The sequence below is a fragment of the Anoplophora glabripennis genome, unplaced genomic scaffold (genome assembly GCF_000390285.2).
Source record: "Anoplophora glabripennis isolate ALB-LARVAE unplaced genomic scaffold, Agla_2.0 scaffold257, whole genome shotgun sequence".
Lineage (NCBI taxonomy): Eukaryota > Metazoa > Arthropoda > Insecta > Coleoptera > Cerambycidae > Anoplophora > Anoplophora glabripennis.
In genome coordinates, this window is record NW_019416380.1 from 540,639 (window position 1) to 565,763 (window position 25,125).

Below are 25,125 nucleotides of genomic sequence, written 5' to 3' on the forward strand. Positions count from 1 at the left end.
TTTTTTTTGCGGCGATATCCAAACATTGCTTAACAAACTCACCATCTTTAAAAGGCCGACAAGTTTTCGCTATTATTCGAGATATTTCAAAGCTAACTTCAGTGGCTGTTTCAGCATCTTGAATTGGTTTTGTAAACATAGATTGCTGGCCTATTAGTTCCCGTTGTAAAGTGGAAATTCTTTGCGTTCGATTTTCGCCAGTTAATTTGGTAAAAGTTGGATGCTGGGTTTCATAGTGCCTTTTCACATTATATTCCTTCGGAATAGAAACACTACTCTTGCATATTAAACAGACAATTTTGTTATGCGATGAAATAAAAAAGTATTTTTCGGTCCAAATATCATGAAACTGTCGATTTTCATCTTCAACCTTACGACTACGTTTCTTACTGGGGCCTGGTTTATCCATATCAAAATTAATATTATATGTTACAGTCGGTAAAAGCCAAGTTCGAACGACGAAATATTTACTCGTCACAGATTACAGTTCTCAAACAGTATAACGTTCGCTTATCCGTAGTCAAAACTTAACTGCCCCGGTAGCCGGCGATGCGTCGTATTTATACGAGTTACCAAACATCGAGAACCATCCACTTTGTTCGGGGATCGACGTGTTTCGCGAATCTGTAATCTAGTTGATGCGACAGATTTCTAGTCTCGTAATAATATGCTTGGACCGGAGCGCGGCGAGTAGAATACTTTTAAAATTCGTTGGCGGGCCGCATAAACATCGACAGCGGGCCGCATGCGGCCCGCGGGCCGCGGTATGTGCATCCCTGGTATAGACTGTCTTGAAATAAAATTTAATGTGGAGGATTTTTGGTATCCAAAGAAAGCCAAATTGGTAAAAACAAAACAGCAAAAATTCGATAGAAACTTAAAAATACTTTGCAAAACTTACTAAATAATTATCAAACAATACAATATTTTCAAAACAAAACAAATACATTTAAATATCTAGAATTTATTTTACATCTTTAAATACGTGGAAATACTTCAAAACTTACCTTAATATACGTTGAGAGCTTTCGAAACCTCTCTAAGTACCTGAAATCAAAATAAAAAAAAGTTTTGGAATACATAATAATAAATTCAAGACGCATCACCGTACATCACCACAACTTCAAAATACATCCGAATTTCTAAAATCGGCTTTAGAAACTTTCAAAAAGCATCAGAACACCTGTAACTATAACTACATTGAATCAGAAAACATTACAATGTATCGACATGGTCTTTGAATAGAAAATAAATGTCGCTTCAGAATGCATCAAATTTCCATAAATTCGTTGTCAAATTTTCAAATTAAAATAGTCTGGAATACCATCAAAATATTAAATTAAATAAGGCAGAATAAAAGTTGTGCTAAAATATATCTTAAATTTCCAAAAACTTTGAAATACTTACCGCAAAAACACTAAATACTTCTAAATACTTTCAAAAATTTTTGAAATAAATCTAATTTCATCTAAATTGTCTATAAATGGTAAATACAAATGAGAATAAATGTCTAACGTCTAGACAGGCTTCGAGTGGCAAGACATGTTATTAAATTTAACATTTTGTGAAAACGGACATAATTTGCGTCTACTTTACTAAACTATAATGAAAATTGCATTGTGAAATTGGATTCCACTATCAAAACTAACTTAATGGGGCTCATATTCTTTGAGACATTTTCATTCTATTAATATTTGCTACTGTAACTGTAGAACAAGCAGTAGCAGATGCATCATCAGCATTTTGTCATTAAAAAATTTTCTTCCGAATTTTGATTTTCTGTTAAAGAGAATCTTTGACATATCCTCCAGCTGCTTTCTTGCTTTTCCAATCTCCAAAACATTTGAAAGTATCTAGTGATGTAGTGCAGTTTGAAAGGTACATCTTCCTTGTCCGTCTTCTTGTTTTCTGCGGATGCAAATATAGGTAATTTCGATACAGTTGTATTGGGCTAATGCAAAAAGGATCACTTAAAATAGTGAAAGATCTTTCCTTCTGAGTTTTTGAATAGATGACAAGCAGAATGTCAGTTTTTTCCTCTATATGCTCTTAGCACTAGTTCATCACATCTGCTCCCAACAGCAACAGGAAAAACAGCAACCACTTAAACGTAAAACAGTTTAGTAGGATAACCTGTTACTGATAAATAATAGTAAGAATAAATAAAAAGCTATCATCTACTGCGTCTACAAGAAATTTGTTGATTTTTTCTCTTGAAAAAAAAAAACGACGGAAGCTTCTATTTTATAAAAGCAGAAACGTGTGATGCTGTCTTCAGTTTTGTAGACATTCAACGTAGATTTGCTACAAGGATATTTTTTTTTACATTGCAAAATTAGTAGTAAAAAAAATGTGGAAAATTTTCAGAATTAAATAAAAAGAACAAGTTTGACTGAAATTGGATGAAACTACAGGAAAAGATAACTGTTGGGGTGCTCAAAAAATACCCGCAATCCAGACCCCCAATTTCTAAATGGCGGCAAAATTATAAAGTCGAAAACGCGAGCGCATATGTTTTGCCCAAGTCAAGATATAAGCGAAAAACTGAAAAAAGACCTTTTTTTTCTTATAAAAGACCTCAACAAATACACAAATTTAGGTTTCTGTTCTGTGTATTTTTTACTGAATTTTACACCCATAAGATTCGACTTAGGCCTGATTTTTGATTAATTTGCCCGGACTATATTTATAATACTAACTCCTTGACTGATCCTTTTGGTACAAGGGGTCACTTATTGCAAAATTTTACATATCACAGGGATGTCCAATTAAATAGAAACAGTAATAAATAAATAATTGGGTACAGACAATACCTATACGTTCAATATTTTCGCAAATCCTGCTATTAATTAAAACAAGTATTTGTAGACATCCTTTTGATTTTGCAAACGGGCTCCTTTCACCTTTTAGTCACGTTGAAGATTACCTTGCGTACCCTGTCCTCATATCGAAGTAATAAACTTTCCGGGGGCACTATGTAATTTTCCGTTATTATCTCTTCTCGAATAACCGTCCATATAATGAAGCCTGTTTATTTTTTACCGCCCTTAAATCGCTTAAAATATTTCCAGAATTCATCTCGTTATCTATTGCCATTTTCCAGTTCCTTTTCGCGTCCTTTGGTGGCGCGATCCGCTCTTCCTCGAATTTTTATATGAAAATATCGAGGTACTTTATCTAACTTCTTATTAAGTCCTACAACGCAACATAGAATGTCTCACATTCTTAACATTTTCATAAAAACTTCGTTTACCGTAATAATAACGATGGATGGATGGTAATTTCAACGGGGGATGTCGAGATCTTCGAGTAAATTGTGATTAGGAAATTATTCATGGCCTTTTATTGCATCTTTGGGACGCGATGTGTGGGCATTTTCCTTTTTTTGTTGCTGTAATCAGTTCTGAAATATTAGCGTTATAAAACGTGAGAGTTAGGTATCACCTAGCACTCATGACTAATTCACTCATTGTGAAGATATTTTAGAGAACAGGACATTTTAATTGCTAAAGAATTATAATTAATTCCATTTGAATTTGTTACTTTTGACCAGTGTTCAGTATTCTGTCAAATGTTCGAAACATTAGTAAAATTTGATCCTATATTTTTCCCTCGCCCTAATGACACAAAGTTCTGTTATTTATCATTACGTTGATGCTTTTGAGGGACATGTCCTGTGAGTTTATTTTTGAAGGTGATTAATGAAGCTTGTCAAAAAACCCACAAAGCCGTAGGTAATCGTTCAGTGTTTTATTGCCACCGTTGAACTTGAAATTTGCTGAATCTAAGAAATTTTATAAATGGTTATCCATTAAAAGTTTTCGTTAGCAGATTGAGAAGTATTTGCTTTCTGTGTGAAATTGCCTTCGAAGCTTAAATGAAAGTGCAGTTCAAGTTCTTATGTTTTGGTAAAAATAAACCGAACCTTCAAAATAGAACCGAATTGTACCAAATAGAAGTCACATAAACATAAATAGACATTCAAATGCATATGAATTTTAATCAATACTCTTTATCTTTACAGGAAGTTGCACGAATAACGATAAATACGAATAGAAAAAATAATAGCTATTTTTAACCGCACAGTTAAATAGCTGTCTATCGGAATATGTCTAACTGCCGTTCGGTAGAAAATGTCTGATCAAAGAACGTATGCATGTGACGATTTAACCATGTAGTTAAAAATAGCTACGATTAGACTGTGTAGTCAATTTTTTCCGATATAACTGTGCATTTAAATATAGCTGCGATTTAACAGTACATTTAAAAATAGTTATTATTAGTTAAAAATAGCTACGATTAAACGGTGCCATGAAATCACTTCGATGTTAAGTTAAATATCGCAACCATGTCGTAACAATTTAACTGTGCAGATGAAAATAGCTATGACTAAACTGTACAGTCAAATTGCGTCGATTTAATTGTGCGTTAAAATGGTTGTGATTTAACGGTGTAGTTAAATATTGCCACCATGTCGTAGAAATTTAACTGTGCAATTAAAAATAGCTACGATTAAACTGTAAAATCACTGTGATTTGACTGCGTTTAAAAATCGCTACGATTTAGCTGTCTAGTTAAATATCGCAACCGTATCGTAACAATTTAACTGTGCTGCTGAAATAGCTATGACTAAACTGTGCAGTAAAATTGCGGGGATTTAATTGTGTGGGTAAAATGGTTGTGATTTAACCGTGTAGTTAGATATTTCCATCATGTCGTATAAATTTAACTGTGCAATTAAAAATAGCTACGATTAAACTGTGCAATAATTGCGATTTAACTGCATTTAAAAATCGTTACGACTTAGCTGTGTAGTTAAATATCGCAACCGTATCGTAACAATTTAACTGTGCTGCTGAAATAGCTATGACTAAACTGTGCAGTCAAATTGCGGGGATTTAATTGTGTGGGTAAAATGGTTGTGATTTAACCGTGTAGTTAGATATTTCCATCATGTCGTAGAAATTTAACTGTACAATTAAAAATAGCTACGATTAAAATGTGCAATCATTGCGATTTAACTGCATTTAAAAATCGTTACGACTTAGCTGTGTAGTTAAATATCACAACCGTATCGTAACAATTTAACTGTGCTGCTGAAAATAGCTATGACTAAACTGTGCAGTCAAATTGTTGCGATTTAATTGAGCGTTTAAAAATGATTATAGTTTAATGATGTAGTTAAATGTTGCCATCATGTAGAAATTTAACTGTGCAGTTAAAAATACGTTACGATCTGAATAGTTAAATATCGTTACTATATTGTAGTAATTTAATCGAGCAGTTAATAATAGCTACTCTATTAAACTGTGTAGCCAATAGTCGCGATTTAAATGTGCGATTCAAAAACTGCTACGATTTAACTGTGTAGTTAAATATCGCTACCATCGCTGACATTTTCAAGTTCTTTGAACGGTTTTATCTATCCATATTTCCGTTTTTGTTATCCATGAGGATAATTTGTGATAATAATATTTCTTTTCAGAGATTTGAAACTGGATAATGTGCTTCTGGACTTCGATGGTCACGTGAGAATAGCAGACTTCGGAATGTGCAAATTGCAGATATTCTTAGATAGGATGGCAGAGACTTTCTGTGGCACACCTGACTACATGGCACCTGAGGTAAAGATTTTTCGTTACGTTTTGCTTTTAATATCGGAAACAAGATGTACTAATTAAAAAAAGTGGTAATGGATGTTAGACATTGTTATTTTTTGTGTATATTAATAGTTTCAAAGTAAATTTGGACAAAAAATGGTTGAATAAGAAGGGTTTATATTTAAAAATAGCATAGTTTGATTGTTTTTTCATTGGCTTGGCATTTTCAGATAATAAAAGGGCTACACTACAACCAGTGCGTGGATTGGTGGTCGTTCGGTGTGTTATTATACGAAATGCTGCTAGGTCAGTCTCCTTTCAGTGGTTGCGACGAGGATGAACTTTTCTGGTCGATATGCAATGAAAAACCAGTACTTCCCAGGTACTTGTCCACAGAAGCAACTAATATTTTGACACTGGTAAGTAATTATTCTCAATTGCTTATCATCCACTTCGACATTGGAATTAAAAAACATGGGAAGCAAATAATGAAACTATTTTTTTCTCAATATTTATTTACATGTACCTAGTAGTTTTGATTGTATCTATTTCAAATATCCTTCTCAGCACTTTGAGTTTACTATTTGGACTTCCTTTAAAATTGGAAAGGCTTCTGTTGTTAGTAAGATTTAACCACCAGACATATACCGGTTTCGGAATTATTAGTCCTTATCAGTACGCAGAAGGTGATTATCTAGCCAATTTTTTTGAGTGAGTGAATAACCTACTTATAACACATTAGCGACAAAGTACAGTATTACAAAATAATATCTATTCGTAATAGTTTTTGTTAAGCTAAAAGTTATTATCTTTGCGAAGTATTTCACTATTCTTTTGTATCGTTGGATTTTCCTTAAAGTATCTGTCATTTTGCAGTTTTTAGAAAAGGACGCAAGTAAAAGACTAGGGAACAGATTTAGTCCTCACGGAGATATCCAAGACCAGCCATTCTTCAGGTCCATAGACTGGCGTGCGCTTGAGGCTAGACAGTTGGAGTCACCATTTAAACCGAACTTGGTAAGTACAACCTGCAAAAGTATTTGATATTAGGCAATTTGCAAATTTCATGTTTTTAATCTCATTCTCTTTGGCAATAAATTTGCACAATTTAATCATGCGTAAGTATCTCACGGTTTATTTTTTCGTAATATACATACTAAACACAGCTATTATACAAGTAGCGCTCTGTATGTTCGTAATCTTGGCTGTTAAAATGTATATAGTGAACGCAATGAACATAGCTACATAGCGCATCTTAGTATAACTTAGCGCTACTTTAATACACACAACGAGCATAATAAATATAGCTAGCATAACTGTAATATTGGCTGTTTTAATTCTTATTTTGATCGCAGCGAACATAGCTAACATAGCTAGCTAACACTCCATACAACTTTAGTACAGAATATTAACTAAAATAATATTCTGTGTAATCTTACTATAACGATCATACACCGCTATTTGAATAGGTATCAACAACGAACATAGCAAATACAGCTACGAGTATCATGGCGCTCTTTGTGTTTGTACTATCGACTGTTTTGATGTATTCAGCGAACACGGCTACAACAATGATCTGTGTAGCCCTAACTCAAGTTTCACAAACAGTGTTTTCAATATTCACTGCGAATCTAGCAAACACAGCTAGCATAGTGCTCTGTTTAACGTATATAGCGAACGTAGTGGGCATAGCTAGTATAACACTGTCTAACTTTGGCATAACTTTCACATAACGCTACTTTTAACACCCGCACCGAACATAGCTAACACAGCTGGCATAGCGCTCTGTGTGACCGCAATATTAGCTGTTAAAGTATTCAGCGAACATAATTAACATAACACTGTGTTTGTAGCAGACAGTTAGCATAGTATAACGAGCATAATACATAAATATAGCTAGCATAACGCTCTGTGTGGCTGTAATATTGACTGTTTTTACTCTTATATTGATCGTAACGAACATAGCTAACATAGCTAGTATAACATTATATAACTTTCGCAGCGAACAGCTAATACAGCTCACATAGCGGTCTATGCGAACATAGCTAAAAAACGTCCTGTGTAACCTTAGCATCACATTCGTATTTTATTTGGATACTAACAACGAACATAGCAAGCACAGTTAGCACGTCGCTCTCTGTGGTTCTAACATTGGATGTTTAACGTATTTGCGAACATAGCTAAAATCGTGCTTTGTGTAACGTTAATCAACTTTCACATAATACTATTTTTAATATCTATAGTGAACACAACGAACGTAGCGCTTCGTATGACCCTAGCATAAGTTCACATAGTTATTCTTCGATTAATGATGATTTAGTGTTATGTGTTCTTCTGTTTCAGCAACACCCCCTGGACACCCAATACTTTGACAAGCACTTCACCGTAGAAAAGGCCAAGCTGACGCCCATCGAATCGACAATATTGCAGTCGATGGACCAAACCCAATTCCAAGGGTTCAGCTACACCAATCCGAACGCGACAGATAAATGATACGGTTCAACGCAGAACCGAATCGGCTAGACTGAGACATAGCCCCGAGCTATTTAAACATTGGAAGTTGAATAAAAAAATTCAACGAAATAGATGTATTTTGATGTTTTTTGTAAATACTCGCGCCTAATCCAGTTCCCGGTACTGGTCGGGAGACTTTTGGTGAAGACGACGGGAATTTTTGTTTAATTTTTTTAAGAAGTGGTCGATGCAACAGCCACTGTGAGGTAAAATACTACAGTATATACGAAGTAATAAGTGTGATATAATTTACTACTAGGGTTAATCGCTATGTTTTGTCGGGTATATTTTTTTAGCTTTCCGAGTTTCTGATCCATGTTTTTCCCAGTGCAATGAATAATAACAGTATTCGTAAATGCTAGTCCTTTATTACAGCCTGTTCTGAACATACCAATAAAATTCGAAACAATTCAGTATGTTCAGCTGATTCAGATTTCTTTTTACGTAACAAACGGTACAGTGTTGCCCACATTAAATGAATGGGTTTATGTATACAAGGTGGTTCGATTTTTCTCATTAAATTCAGGAACAGGTAAGTTATCACAAAATAATAGCAGTTAGCTGGTATATTCTTTCCGAAACGTGTTTACTTTTTAGGATACGAGGTGCTAAATTTAAAGTAAGCAGTTTCTTAATGTATTTTCAATTTTCCAGTTTTATCAGTGGCGTGGAAAAAGGAGTGCCTCAATTAAAAAATTGATACGCCACTGGCAACAATAACAATATTTATATAAAAAATGCCTCAATCAAAAGTTGCACCTTTTTAATATTATTTTCTATTACACAGGGATCCAATTCATTTTTTAAGTGGACAGAAAAATGACGTACAGTTTTCTTCCGTATTATTTCATTTTATGACAATATCTAAAAATGTGGCAAACATCCAATGTACGGCCCTGGAATGTACGGTTAACCGACGGACCGCAGTTATTAACCTTAAAACGTTTTTAATAAATGCATGTTGTTTAGAAACAGTCAGATTTTTAATTAAAAAATTAAATTTTACATTTTGCCAGGGGCGTACCGTTATTACTTTTCATAAATGCATATGCCACTTTAATTTTCTACAACACTGACGTAAAAACAGTCCGCAAATTTTCAACGAAAATATCAAAGAAAAAATCATCTCTGAAATAGTAATTTTTTTTACTAAAGTTGACAGAAAAAAATAACGATTTTATACAAAAACAAGCAAATGCGTAAAGTGTTCTTCCGTATTATTTCATTTATGGCAATATTTGAAAATGTGGCAAACATCCAAAGTACTGCCCTGGAATGTACGGTTAACCGACGGACCTTAAAACGTTTTTTAATAAATACGTGTTGTTTACAAACAGTCAGATTTTTAATTAAAAAGTCAATTTTACATTTTACCAGAGGCGTACCATTATTATTTTTCATAAAAGCATATGCCACTTTAATTTTCTACAACACTGACGCGATCAAAAACAGTCTGCAAATTTTCAACGATGGGATATCTGGAAAATATTAGAGAAAAAATCATCTCTGAGACAGTAAATATTTTTTCCACTAGAACAAAATTGACAGAAAAAATAACGATTTTCTACAAAAACAAAAGAATGCATAGTTTTCTTCCGTATTATTTCATTTTATGGCAATATCTGAAAATGTGATAAATATCCAAAGTACGGCCCTGGAATGTACGGTTAACCGACGGACCTCAGTAATTAACCTTGGAAGGTTTTTAATAAATACATGTTATTTAGAAAGTCAGATTTTTAAATAAAAAGTCTATTTTGTATTTTGCCAGTGGCATAACGTTATCATTTTTTATAAAAGCATATGTCACTTTCATTTTCTACAACAGTGACGAAACTAAAAAGCTGAAAATACATTTAGAGAATGTGATTTTACCGAAAAAAATAAAACAGTTTGCAAAATTTCAACAATGAAACATCTGGAAAATATCTAAAAAAATTTTCGTGTTTTAAAAAGTATATATTTTTTCCAATAAAATAAATATGGGTAAAATAAGCAACAAATTTAGAAAGAAAATGTATAATTTTTTAAAAATTAATTTCCTCAAGGTCAAAATTCTTATTTTTTTATTCATCTAGAGTGAAAGTAGCCAAACCACTTTATTTATCAACTTATCAACTAAATTAAATTTTACTCTTTTTATGGCTAATTAAAGGTTGTGACGCTTCTAAAAAACTTTTTTCTAATGTAACCTTCATTGCGCAGGCGTTTGTGGTAAACTGTGCCAACTCTCTCAAATCACACTTCACACCAGACAACAGTTTGTTCATTGCCCAGGAATTAAGTCAATACAATCAAGTTCATCATCTGAGATTCCTCAGGGTCCAGTTTCGGGCCCATCATTATTTAACGTTTATGTAAATGACCTTACGGTCTTGGTGTTTTTTTTGTAGATAATAAGAAAATCTTCTGGTCAGTTTCTAATGTTGTACACTGTGAATTGTCACAGGAACATGAACAGATTAATGACTGACGTAATTTAAACCACCATCTCAAAAGAGCAATATTATGTCCTTTTGTTGCAAGCAGAGAACATTAATCTTTCATAACTTCACTCTTAAAACTAAAAAAAAAATAAAATAATAAAATTGATTGAAAGTATAAGTGTTAAAATGTAATTTCAAACAGAAAGCACTAAAAAATATATAATGCATCCTCTTTGATTTTTTTCTATACTAGCATGTCCTTGCAAATGGTTTTTGCTATTGGGCAAGTCTATATTAAAATAAAAAAATAAATAAAGAAAAACAAAATATAAAGAAGTTCACTACATTAAATTGTTTACATCTTGGTGAACTAAATTTTGATTAAATCAATTTTATTTCAATTTCAAGTGAACCTTTTTGTATTGGGTCAACGGGCACATAACAATTTGCACTACTTTTAGAATCTACCCGACCTTTGATGATAGAAATCCAATCACCTTGTATATAATTTTAAAATTACCTGAAATACTGAACCAAAAAAAAAAAACTCTTTAAACTGAAAACTTTGACGTTTGATGTGGGCAACACTAGATTTTTTTTGAACAGTTTTTGTAAACGAGATTTTTTAAATAATTTTTGTGGTACTTGGGCAGATCCAAAACTGAGTTTGACCCACTTGATGACCATTTTCTTTAGTACAGTACAAGCTGTATTAAATGTTTTTTAAATTGTAAAATTCCCTCCAGTGACATTTAATACATGCAACACTGTGGCTTTCTTAAAACAAACTGTTACGTTTTCAATTACCCAACTCTGTATGTAATATTTTTATTTCTACCCCTCTCGTATTTTGTATATCGGTATATTTGTACATAAATCCTTATCGTTAGTGATTTGTATTGGATATATTTAATTATATTTATTTGAATACTTACGTGTTACAAAGAAATGTTGTCCTCCTGTATGTGATGTACACGACTTGTTGAATATTGTACAAATTAAACGTAGTTATAACTGGTGGTTTAATTTGTGAACTCTATCCCGAACGGAGCTATGAGGCTCGAGGCAAGCACGGCCTGCTTGGATCCGTTCCCTTCTCTGTCCTAAAACAAAACAATGACGTATGTATTACTGCTTCTATTCCAAACGCCCCAATTGGACTTAAATCTGGAGACAGTGCAGGGTGAGTAGAAAGAAACCATTAGGTATGTTCTGATTCCTTCATTATTTTATTATTTAGTGAAAGAATGACCTCAGAAATAGAAGAAAAGTAGATCAATTTCATGTTAAAAGTTCAGTTTGTAATTTTTGGTCGCTTGTTGTGATGTTGAATAACTGTTTTTGTAAAGTTATTTAATTTTTGTTTTTAATTTTATTTTATAGAAGACAGTGGTGTACGCAATATTTTTTTTATAATTTAGTTAAATTATAGTTCAAACTTATTTCTGTTTAACGTAACGTCCGCCCTTAGGTGTTCGTTTTTCGAGTCGTTCCATTAAGATCTCAATTATCTTAACAGATACACGGTCAAGCAAATTATGAGTGAAATTGATAACGAGTTTTTTTTTACTTAAAATTTTGAATTTCGTTATTTATTAAATCGAAAACGGAAAAAGGCGGATATTGAATTAGATTTACTCTGTACATTACGGTGTGGTGGCCCAAAAAAACCGAATATTTTCTTTCGTGTCTTGAGAAAATATGTTAGTTTATCATGGTTTAAGAGCCCCCTCAAAAAATCAGCTCAAAAAACAATTTTTTTTTTGAGGTCGCTCAAGATTTTTAAAAATTTCCAAAAAAGACAAAAATTATTTTTTTCTCGTTATTTTATCATTTTCTAGGTTGAAATAAATCTCCATTCTGAAAATTTCAAATCGATATTTTAATTTCTAAAGGTCACTCATAATTATTTTAACTTTAAAAGTAGTGTATAGGTACCTAAAATGTTTTCGAGCGACCTCTAAAAATAAATATCAACGAACTAATAATTTTTTTATTGAATTTGTTGAACAAAAGAATAGAAATAAATCAGGAGACACTTAAAAAATTTCTCGAGGCAAAACGTACTACCTCACTGTGAGTATCAAATATTTATAATTTTTTAATTCTTTAAAATTTAAGTGTCTCGTGATTTATTTATATTCTTTTGTTCGCCAAATTCAATAAAAAAAATTATTAGTTGATATTTATTTTGAAAGTTAAGATAATTATGAGTGACCTTTAGAAATTAAAATATCGATTTGAAATTTTCAGAATCGAGATTTTTTTCAACCTAGAAAATGATAAAATAACGAAAAAATTTTTTAAATCAAATTCAATTTTTGACGGTTTTGGAAATTTTTAAAAATCTTGGGCGACCTCTAAAAAATTTTTTTTGAACTGATTTTTTGAGGGGGCTCCTAAAACATAATAATCTAACATATTTTTACAAGACACGAAAAAAATCTTTTTTTTGGTCATCCTCCGCTGTACATACATACTATTATTTCAGATGATTTCAATAATTTTTTTGCCAAGGTTTCAAATGTCATATAATTCGATTGAAATTACTAATTTAGATCCCAATATCTATGAGGAAAAAATACGTAAACCTCCTTTTTCTTTTTTTATGTCCGACCTTTTTGAATCTGACGCGAAATAAGCTATATTGAAATTAAAAGTTTCGCATACTTTAGGCTGGTACAATATTAATAGTTTCGTCCTTCCATAAATAAGATCCACTTCTTATTTGTGAAGGGCGAAATAGGCGTTGACTATTAGACGCCTTCATTATAGCCATCCTTGTCTATCACATGGATTTCTATGGCTTACTTTATCGCTCTCACGTAACTTCTGATAGACCATCGGTACTTTCCTACCTTGTATAACTGCTAGGCCAATCAATAGAGGTTTTGTTTGTGACAAAAATCCTAGTAGCAAACGGACTGTGCCATCATATAAAAGACAGTTTGTAGATATATGCTTATACAGGGTGATTAACAACTTATCCGAAAAAATTTGGGAATAGATGCGGCATGAGAAATGGAGTCTACATCGTAAAAAAAAAATTGTAAAATCGTTATAGTTTCCGAGAAAAAAATTATTGAAGTTATAGTACATTCAGCCACTACATAGCTTGACAACTGTAGTCTCTAGCGTCATTTGCAATACGCGTGGAAAGCCACGTGGCTTCAGCGACTCCGAATATTTTGCAATCGTCGTTGCGATAGTGTTTATCTGTTGTCTGTGGTGTTTACAATAGTTTTTTAGTAGTTAGCGTCAAAAATGGTTTATGTGTAAGCAACTCGGAGTTGATGGATATCGTTTTAATTTATGGTGAAGTAAGACAACATTTGTATTATGGTGAAGCATTTGTGTTATAGTGAAACAAGACAGCATTTGTGTTAGTTCGTGGAAACTGAGTAAGATGAACCCAAATGTGTTTACACGTTGGTGGATAAAATTTTGAACAATTGTTGTAACATCGGGTATGTCAAATGATTTTATTATTTAAAAACACAAATTAATTTTATTAATTAATAATAACAATAAAGGCAAAAGCAGTTGAATTGCTGATATAAAGTAGATGCTATAAAAATCTATTTATTTCTTTCCTTGCGAAAGTTTTTTGTCCGTTTTTATCACACCGCCATGCCAGTCGCATTGTGCGCGGTCAGGTTTTACAGTGGACCAGTTTCCAGTGCCGTGCAGAGGTGTCTTTTAAATCATTTTCGAACTTGCCCTCTTTGATTTTTTCTCTACAAAATTGTATTTGTAAGGGTCCCCTGTACAGCCAGAATTTTTTTTTGGAGAAGTTGTGAATCACCCTGTATATTTGCTACTCCAATTGACCATTATTTAATATTTTGTAAACATTTTTACGAAAAAAAAATATTTTTTTTAGTTTTTTGCTTATATAAAACCTAAACTAACGAAGCAATTTGAATGCTATAAAGAGGCAATTTAAGAGAATCGAAATACGAATAAAACGAGAGGTCGATCGGATAATTAGAAAAGAAGAAAACACGGAAAATCGGAAAATTTAGCGTTTTTTTTAAATTCATTACTCCGCCATTATTGTAGAGCCTGTGCACAAAAGTAGTAAAATATATGTACTCTAAGTGTGCACAAAGCAGCCGCTGTGGGACCATTAGTTTTGGCACAATTTTAATTTTTCTGTCGGATTTTAAAAGTAGAGGTGTAATACTACAAAACGTATATTCCAGTTTTCCAATAAAATGATGCGATAGGTGAAAAATTCCCCTAAACGTGCTCAAAAACGAGCGAGCACGCGTACGCTGTCGAGTAGTGGAGGAAGGTCGAGAGATGGGGCAGTATACAAGATATACAAATATTTGTAATTGAAAATTGCTTGTTTCAAGATTTTCTGAGATCTATCTATTTCTCTCTAATAAATAGTCATTTGACTTATGGGATTGTATTTTGGGGGCATTCAACATCGTTTAGAGAGTCTTTTGTTCGCAGAAATCGGCCATGCGTCTCATTAGTAATTCTCCACCAAGAGCTCATTGTCAGCCTTTATTTAAAAAATTAAAAATGTTTCCATTACCTTGTTTATAACATACTAGAGTCTCTACTCAAGGTTCATCGCAACATTAAAGAATTTAGACATAATTATGATAATCACAACTATAATGCACGCAATGCTGACGATCTGACTGTCCTAAAATCCAGGATCGACATTGTTTAAAAATTAGCTTGGACTTAAAACTTTATAATTTCTTAGTAACTAATTTCACTCAATGCAAACTTATTGAAACTATAATATTGAGGAAATAAGAAGTGGATCTTATTTGTGGAAGGGCGAAACGGGCGGTAACTATGAGACGCCTTCATTATAGCCATCCTTCTCTATCGCATGTATTTCTATGTCTTACTTTATCGCACTCACGTAACTTCAGATAGACCATCGGTACTTTCTGACCCTGTAGGTATACTAGAGCCCTTTCAATGACAAGTTTTTCGTGCGTGTTTAGAGTGAGTGTACTTACATTAGAATACCTCAGCAAGTTGCCCACGTAGAGGCTCTTGGCGACCTCGTCGATGCCGTTCCCAGGAAGGGGCGCGGATATGAAGTAAGGCACCAGACTCAAGTCGTACGACGGCGGGGGCCTCGCGGCCCTCTCCACCTGGATCCTCCGCAGCTCGTTCCTCTCCCTGACCACCATGCAACACGCCCTCACCGTGAAATAGTACAGGATCTCGACTCCGGACAGTAAGCTGAACCCCAGGAACAATCCGGCGATGCCGCCGAACGAAACTGCGGAGATAAATTTAGCAGTCGACATTTTTGTTTTATTGGGCCGTTAAACTGGCTTTGTGTATACTGCTTTTCGTTCCTAAACGTATTCGGATGGGGGTCTGGGGGTTACTCGAGATCATTCGGATGATACAAAGTCTGTTTAGGGCGAGTTGGGATGCAACACTTGATGAGCTTGAGCTTATCGATTTGTCGCTTAGCGAGATCGTTGAAATGAGGAAGATAATTGAAAATTGTTATACAGAGAGTGAGAATTTCGATCCGGAAACTTAATTCAGCAATAAACAAACAAATAGTTTCGTGCCAAAGGAAAAGTGCACGTAATTTATTTTTCTATTGACTTTCCAGATATTTTAATTTTATTCCTACATATCCAACAGCAAGCAACATGTTGAATATCATGGTTCTAAGTCTAATCTGTTTCTGGCTTTATCTGGTGTTCCCCAAGGGTCAAAACTTGGCCCATTGTTATTTATGTTATCTATAAATGATGTCACTGTCGATCTTGATGATATGAAGTTGTATTATACTGTCAACAACTGTTATGATTGTGAACTAGTAATCTTAATAAAACTAATGAATGGTGTTTTCTGAATCAGCTCCCTCTAAACTTTAGCAAATGGAATATTTCTGACTTTCAACGAGAAAATATTCCTTTAACTAGGGTCGTTGAGTTGAAAGATCTAGGGGTTCTGCTTGAATTTAAATTAACCCTTAATAAACATGTTGATAATATTGTTATATCTGCAAACAGAAGCTTGGCCTTAGTTATTCGAAATTCAATGGATTTTGACTACATTCAAGTTTTAAATTTACTATACAGTGCGTTAATGATGAAAGGAACAAATTAGTTTAAAATTCAGGTAATTATTTTGTGGAAGAACGCTCGGACACGTCGATTAGTATTTTTAGTTGCGGATTTTTTGACATAAGAAAATTGTATAGAGGGTGTCTCAAGAAGAGCATAATACAGTCATCATTGATTTTTTTAATGGAACACGCTGTATATCTTTGAATTGTACGGTAAATTCTGAACATTTTTTGTATAAAACCATATTTTTAAAATCAGCAATCAGTACAATTAGAAAATGGCATAATATACAGCATGTTCCATTTAAAAAAATCAATGATGACTGCATACGTTCTTTTTGAGACACCCTGTATACAATTTTCAAGGGAGAGAAAGGATGGGAGGATTTGAGAAATATATATTATAGGTAGAAATAATAATAATAATAATAATAATAATAACTCTACTCCTCATTCTAACTACGAGAATTAGCCCAGAAGTCGGAGACTTGTGCGGGAGAGGAGGCGGCATATTATTATTACGCAGGCCGCATTTGCGCCCAGGAACGACTTATGTTGGTAGGCCCTAACCACCATTCAGTGCATGAATGAGGGAAACCTGGAAAACCTCATTAATTAGGGGGGTGGTCAAATGCCAACCGGTGTCAATCTCTCACATTGACCCAAGCCAACATTCTTCCACCCTACCATACCTGCACAGAGGGTGCCAATCCTCCGTACAAGCATAGCTAATCTACGGTCTACCGGCCGCGGGAATCGAACCCGGGCAGAAATTTGCACACGATTAAAGGACTAACGCCTTAAACCGTGCGGCTATCGACCGAAATAGGTACAGTGAATAATTTTTTTTAGAAATATTTTTTATAAAACATTTTTAATACAAAAAAACAAAAAAATATGAAAAAAATAAAAAATTAAGAAATTCAACGAAAATTAGGTAAAACATAATCATCTCGAATTTTTTGCAACATTTATCTACCTGTTATAAAATCTTCATGGTTGTCAAAAATAAGCTTTCTGTGTATACTCATCATTGCTAAGCCACTGAGATGATTTTCTATCATAGTTTTTCTCAGCCATCCGGTTCTCATTCTTCTTTTTCTTTAATTTAAAATTCCAGAGCTAAATTTTTAAAATATGGAAATATGGAAATGTATTACTTTTTAACATAAAATTTTATATTTTTAAATTGTTTTGTCAACAAATATTTATATTAATTTATAACAATTGTTTTTAAAAAAAATAAAGTAGTTTATTAATTTTCAAAATTAAAGGTTAAGTAAATAAAATATTTTATTAAATATTTCCACTCTTATTATTTTCTTATAGACTAGGCGGTATCTGTTTTGGTTTGGGTGAATCGTATATCCATGGAGATTTTTGGCTTTTTGGCTTTCAAATATCACTAGAAACGAAAATTTTTCTATGCGCATAAAAAAACGTGGGCTTAACTTTTGGCGGCACAAAATGTTAAAAAAAGTCAAAAAATGTCATATTTTTCATCCTATTTAATTATGTATCTTTTCAATAGTTGATTTTAGGCGAAAATGGAAAAGGAAAAAAATGTTTGTAATTAAATTTTTTACAATATATGACTAGTTACAAATCGAATGAATCATGATTATTATTATAAAAATCGAAAAATCGCCAAAATGGGTTTAAAAACATTACTTTTTAGGGAATTTTTTTGGTGTATTTAAATTGGGTGTAGGACCTTTATACTTGGCTCAAGAAAACTTCATGTTATGTAGAATCATCACACCAAATTTTATCAAAATTGGTTCTATAGATTTTGCATAATAATTTTGCAATGCAGATTTTGTAAAAAAATTTGCAAATTTTCAAAATTTTGCACAGCAAAAACCAAGGCCCTTAGATACTTGAAAATTTAATCACATATAGAAGGGCTCTCAAGCTTTCAAACGCTTTTTGAAAAATTCGAATCCGTCACTTAGGAGAGCAATGTTTAAACAGTGGTCGAATTTTTGTACTTATAAACAATTAGAATAACTTTGTGAATATTCAATCAAACCAAATTTTTTAAAGCAGGTTTTAAAAATTATTGGAAAGACGCTTCTTTTAAATAAAAAAAACTGATCGATTGGTCAATTAGTTACGTAGTTATAACCGATCAAAGTTAACCGTCATTTACACTAAATATACTGGGACATCCGAGCTAATTTTTCGAAAAATACCTTTGGTATTTCGAGTACTTACCAGGTATAAGTTTGCAACACTTTTCTTTATTGGCAACCTACTTTAAAACGTGTTTAAATTTATTTATGCAAGCAAATCTGGGTAGCACAATTATTATGCAAAATCTATAGAACCGATTTTGATGAAGTTTAGTGTGATGATTCTACATAACATCAAGTTTTCTTTAGCCAAGTATGAGGGTCCTATACCCAATTTAAAGTCCCCAAAAAAATCCTAAAACGTAATGTTTTTTAACCCCATTTTTGGCGATTTGTTTTAACATAAAAATATGACATTTTTCGATTTTTTTAAACATATTGTGCCGCCAAAAGTTAAGGCCACGTTTTTTTTATGCGTATAGAAAAATTTGAAAGCTAAAAAGCCAAAAATCTCCGTGGATATACGATTCACCCAAATCTGGACTTTTTGAAACAGATACCGTCTGGACTATTAGCTTAGGAAAATTTTTGTACTTTTTTCGAATTTCTAGGGCCCCCCTGCCCCCCCTTGGCGACGCCCTTGGTATAAGTTATTAAAGTCGCCCCCGAATGAACACATAGTATTATGAAACACCCTATGGATAGTATTTTCGCGATCATTATATTGTTTTTGAAAACTATCTAATTCTAAGGAACTTTGACATTGATAACTGGTACGATAAGCGTTGTTGGCTTACGTCGCCGTGATACAAATTTCGTCGTCGAAAACAGGAAAGATGTACTTATTTAATATGCTGCTTGCGCTCAATTAACAGTGTTAACAATTTTTTTCGCGGTTCGCATGTAGTCCGACCTTTAAAATTGCAGTAATAAAGAAAGATTATCCGGTATTAAAAACAGGTTTGTGTTTCCCAAGCTAAGTTTGTGCGGTGTATACGATGTGCTGATAAATGATTAATCATATTTAAATTGAATTTGTGTCTAAGATCTCAAGATTTAAACAGGGATTACATCGACTCGCAGGTAAGTTATGTATGTACGATTAAAGATGTTTCTGTGAAGGAAAATGTTTCCAATATAAGTACTATAGTTTATGTGCAACTAGAATAATACTAAAATAAATTACGACTACGATGTAATGCATTCTTAATTTTTTTAATATCGTTTCCTTTGCAGATAAATATTATGTTAAAAATCTAATATGTATAAATAAAAATGAAATGTAGTGATTTTTGGCAACGTCAGTATAATCTTACAATCGTGCGTTTCATTATTATCCACAACTAGGAATTGGTCAATTCTTTGTAAATAATTAAAATTAATAATTAATTTAATAAATGTAGAAACAATATTTGGATATTTATTTTTATATGGCATAAGGCTTACAAATAAATTGTGACCTTGAACTTATAGGCATGTAAAAGATTCACGATCATGATTATATAATTTACATGTTGATTGTTTAATTATAGGTATGTTGTATTTCTTTCACTTCTACAGGGTGATTTCACTTTAAATACAGAAACTGCAAGAATAATTTAACTGCCAAAAAATAAATAAAAGTACTAATAAATAACATTTTTCATTCATTTAATTTCTACAAAAAAACACCAGTGGCGTATTTTTTTCTTGGGAAAGTTAATATTTCATACAATAAAAGGTCTAAGTGAACACGCTGTAATAAATTTCATTCAAGACCGTCAGCGCATTATGAATATATGATAGAAAATACGTTTTTCTGTAAACTTTTAACACCCTGTACCTCGAATACCGCGTTCCCCATGAAAAAAAAAATTATAGAACAGACTACTAATTTTTTGGTAACGAATCTATTCCTGCTATTTTTGTATTTAAAGTGAAATCACCCTGTATATAACAGAACAAATATATTAGAACCAATAGGTATGTATTTGTTCAAAACAAATTGTAAGGTTTTCGATTATTTTTTGTGTTTGCCAATTTTGGAACTCAAATGCGTTGATCCAAATGTATAGAACGTTCGAAGAACATTTAAACTTTATACATGAATATAACCAATAAGCAAAGCAGGGCAATGTCATGTAAGATTTAGGGTAATTTGTAAACTATTAAATTTTTACTCACTGATTAAACGTGCAATATACAGGGTGGTCCGAATTTTATGCAGGAAACTTCGAAGACAGATAGATCTCTTTAAAATAATAGGAGTTTGCCTTATAAACATAGGTCTGGAACGGCCTCGTTTTAGAGATACAGGGTGTTGAAGTTGTTAAAAAATATATTTTTGTGTTTATATCTCAGGAATCTATTAAACGATCTCAATAAAATTTGGTACAAATAATGTATGATAGTAGGCCTTGCATTCCCTAAAATATGAGTTCTAAAGGTCTAACCAGTGGTGTACAACTGGACAGGGGTCACCCCCTTTTTATAAAAAAAATCTACGCCACTGTATTTTTTACAAGTTATTGTAACAGATTTACATTCTAATGCACTAAATACATAAAAAAGTTGACTTGAATTTTTTCCCTAAGGTTCACCATTTTCAAGTTATTCATACAAATACAATGCCACTTCAAATCATAATATTACAACAATGTTTATGCTTAAAAGTAAGTGCAATTTGTAAGCACATGAATAAAATTCTTTCCACATCACTTGTGAGGTAGTGTTCCTGGTGTGTTTGTTTTAGTTTACCCTGGAAGCATTAACTTTACAAATAAGAACAATTTAAATGAAAATAATAATAATAATAAAAATAAAAATAAAACATTTACCAAGCAACAACAACTAAACAGCAATTGTTTAAAATGCGAACCACCCACATCGATACATTTCTGACATCTTCTATTAATGGAAATAATTGAAACTAATATCATGTGGTGGTTTTCTTTTAATTCATTACACACGTCTTCTATTCGCTGCAGTAGTTGTGGTCTAGTATCTATTGGAGTAGAGTAAACTTTTCAGGTAGGTCACCCCAAACATAGAAGTCCAGGGAGTTTAGATCTGGCGATCTGGCTGGCCAAGACACTGGACCATCTGCACCATTATGGTTGACATTAACATTTGGTCTTCTACCCATTCATCATCTCATATAATTTTCATTAAGCCATTCTTGTATTATTCTCCTAAAATGCGCAGGAGCACCATCCATTTGTATCCAGCTATTTTGTCGTATATTTAATGGAACATCCTCTAATAATTCAAATAGATGGTTTTCTAGAAAGTTTAGAAATGACTCCGAATTTCATGAGGATTTTCTTGTGACCAAATATCCAGATTGTGAAAATTCACTACCCCTGGCCTTGTTAACGTAGCCTCATCGGTCCAAAGTATTTCTAGTAAGAATTCAAACAACCACTGATAAAAATTCAGGCGTCTCTCTGCATCTCCCAGAAGTAAATTTTACATAGGTTGTAAATGGTACGGATTTCTGTCATCCTTACGTAGAACTTTTCAAATTTTCGATTTAGTCACCCCAAGTTGCCGAGACGTTCTTCGTGTACCTACTTAGTCGAGGATCGTCGTCAAATCCTTTTAAAATTTCATTCCTTTGTCGTGATTTTCGAAATATTGTTTTAATCCAAAAAGATGAAAGCAACGAGTGTAAAGAATTTTGTTGATGTGCTTAGAAATTGCACTTACTTTTAAGAATAAACATAAATATTCTTGTAATATTATGGTTAGAAGTGTCTGCCACAAGGGAATTGCATTTGTATGAATAACTTGAGAACGGTGAATATTTGGGGAAAACATTCAATTTACCTTTTGTATTTTGTGCATTATAATATAATTCCGTTACAACAGTTTGTAAAAAATACAGTGGCGTAGATTTTTTATAAAAAAGGAGGTGACCCTGTCCAGTTACACCACTGGTTGAATCTTTAAATCTCATATTTTAGAGAATATAAGGCCTACTATCATACATTATCTGTACTAAATTTTATTGAAATCGGTCGATGGATTCCGGAAATATAAACAAAAAATATATATTTTTTAACAACTTCAACACGCTGTATCTCTAAAACGAGGCCGTTCTAGACCTAAGTTTATAAGGCAAACACCTACTATTTTAAAAAGATCTATCTGCCCTCGAAGTTTCCTGCATAAAATTCGGACCACCCTGTAGAGTAAACCTTAAAAGGTACATATAATTTTAAACAACGGTGCTGCTGAGAACATATAATTACTTAAGGGTGTATTATTCGATTGAACTGATTTCTTCGTGAGTGAAAGCGTAAACTTGAAACAAAATTTTATTTTAACAATGTTATAATATGTGTACCTCACTTAAATTTCACCTTGTATATTAGGGTAGCCCAATAACGACGAATATTTTTTTTCGTGTCTCTTGTGAAAATATGTTAGTTTATCATGTGTTAAGAGCCCCCTCAAAAAATCAGCTCAAAAAAAAATTTTTAGAGGTCAATCAAGAGCTTTAAAAATTTCCAAAATCGTCAAAAATTGAATTTTCTTTTTTAATTTTATCATTTTCTAAGTTGAAAAAAATCTCGATTCTAAAAATTTCAAATCGATATTTTAATTTCTAAAGGTCACTCATAATTATTTTAACTTTCAAAGTAGTGTACCTAAAATATTTTCGAGCGACCTCTAAAAATAAATATCAACGAACTAATAATTTTTTTTATTGAATTTGATGAACAAAAGAATAAAAATAAATCACGAGATACTTAAATTTAAAAAAAATTAAAAAATTATAAATACTTATTTGTGCGGCAGTAAATCTTGCCTCGAGAAATTTTTTAAGTGTCAAGCCCATCTCTTAAGGATATAAAACTCACATTTTGGGAAAGTTTGGCAAGATTTTATTAATTATTTAAAAAGTTATTAAAACAATTAAAGAAAAAGCACTTGTTTCTTTTAATTTTGCAATAACTTTTTTGTTTATAAAGCAATTTTAACTTATAAAGTTTCATTTTAAAGATGACTTTCCCTAGATCAAATCGTCTGTTGAAATTTTTTGCTAAGATTAATAGTTTTTTTACAATAACGTGTATAACAAAAAATTACGAATTTTTGACACTATACTTTTTTCATGACCCATTTGACGAGACGCCTTTTGTATTATCATTCCCAAGACTTTCCAACAATAAAATCACGCCCAGTAATCAATAAATTTCAAAATGTCAACTCAAATATAGAGTGTTCCATTTAAAAAAAACACAACTTTGGTCAGCCCTCCGAAAACGAATCCCCCCTGTATAAGTGAAATTATTTTTAGAATTACTCTGTAATATTGCTATAATTTCTAATCTATTTTTCAGATTATGGGGCATTCCTCGAATGGATACGTAAATTCTTCTAGAAATATTTCCGAAGAAACAAAATCATGGAAAGACGAATATCACAAGAGATTTTTAGAAGCATACATTCTCGTTTCGCTCGTCTGTATAATCGCCAACATACTTATAATATTTGTCATCTTAAAGTACAAGCGGTTACGTCAAGAAAAGTGGAACATTATTATCTTGAATTGGGCCATAATTAACTGCCCACTTATGATGACTGCTCCTATAACGTTTGGTTTAGCTGTTTATGCATCGCATTTGGTGCCACAAAGCGCCTTTTGTTTTGTATATCATATGGAATTTACTTTGTTTTTGATCGACATCGTACTAATTGTGATTCTAACCGTTTATTGGTACATGAAATTATACCACACCGAAAAACATAAGAAGTTTGATCAGCATATCAAATGCGTTTTAATATTCGTTTACATTTTCTTAATATCACTCACAGCTTTGAATATAGATGCTTGTTTTAATTCGCGGATTTTCACACTGACGGGACTAATTTTGGTCATCACCTATTTGGCGTTTGTTTTGTTTATGCCCATTATAAATATCGTGCATGCTGTGAAAAAACGGAGACTAGTAGACTACAGCAATCGGAAAAATGTTCCGTTTATGCTGTCTAATATACTGTTCTTATCTCATTTGCCAGGTTTTTTAGTCTTGTTCGCCACACCTTTCCTCAGTCCTTTTACGAATCAGATACTATCGAGCATAGCCTTCTTCATTGCAATTTTGAATCCTGTTTATTTTTTCATAGTTTTGTATCACGGCGACAGAAATTACAACATATTTTTAAAGCACGTGTTTAGCTGTAGATGCAGGGAATACAACGACGAACTTGTAGAACAACCTGTCAGTTATAACAATGGAGTTGAGAATAAATGCTGAGGGAATGTTAATAATTGTTTTATTTACCATTTTTACTTACCATTTTATTTACCATTTATTTTTTACTTTTTTTCTCACGTGAGGCAAAAATGAAGGAATTGCAATATTCTGACATCTAAATAAAATTTATTGAAGGTTGTTTAACAATATTAAGGAATATGGAATGATTATTCAAATACTGGTCCGAACTGCTAA

At 32.5% G+C, this 25,125-nt stretch overlaps 3 protein-coding genes across 5 annotated transcripts in view; 2 read left to right on the forward strand and 1 right to left on the reverse strand.

Annotated features, from left to right (window-relative positions):
* Positions 1–9,690, forward strand: part of LOC108905294 (putative protein kinase C delta type homolog) — a 213,780-nt gene extending 204,090 nt beyond the window's left edge. For all 3 annotated transcript variants that reach the window (XM_018708099.1, XM_018708097.1, XM_018708098.1), the window contains 4 exons: positions 5,486–5,624; positions 5,831–6,019; positions 6,477–6,617; positions 7,944–9,690. In XM_018708099.1, the coding sequence (XP_018563615.1) occupies positions 5,486–5,624; positions 5,831–6,019; positions 6,477–6,617; positions 7,944–8,093 (619 nt within the window). In that variant the 3' untranslated portion in view covers positions 8,094–9,690. The remainder of the gene's footprint in view (positions 1–5,485; positions 5,625–5,830; positions 6,020–6,476; positions 6,618–7,943) is intronic.
* A 1,872-nt stretch (positions 9,691–11,562) lies between these two features.
* LOC108905292 (sodium channel protein Nach) overlaps positions 11,563–25,125 on the reverse strand; it is a 71,577-nt gene continuing 58,014 nt past the window's right edge. The window contains exons 9-10 of the mRNA XM_023454347.1: positions 15,532–15,800; positions 11,563–11,643 (exon numbers count right to left, since the gene is read on the reverse strand). Of these exons, the coding sequence (XP_023310115.1) occupies positions 11,563–11,643; positions 15,532–15,800 (350 nt within the window). The remainder of the gene's footprint in view (positions 11,644–15,531; positions 15,801–25,125) is intronic.
* LOC108905296 (chemokine C-C motif receptor-like 2) lies at positions 19,498–24,941 on the forward strand. Its single transcript, XM_018708102.1, has 3 exons — positions 19,498–19,672; positions 19,705–19,768; positions 24,013–24,941. Exon 3 carries the CDS (start codon positions 24,016–24,018, stop codon positions 24,928–24,930), a length of 915 nt encoding a protein of 304 aa, XP_018563618.1. The 5' UTR covers positions 19,498–19,672; positions 19,705–19,768; positions 24,013–24,015; the 3' UTR covers positions 24,931–24,941.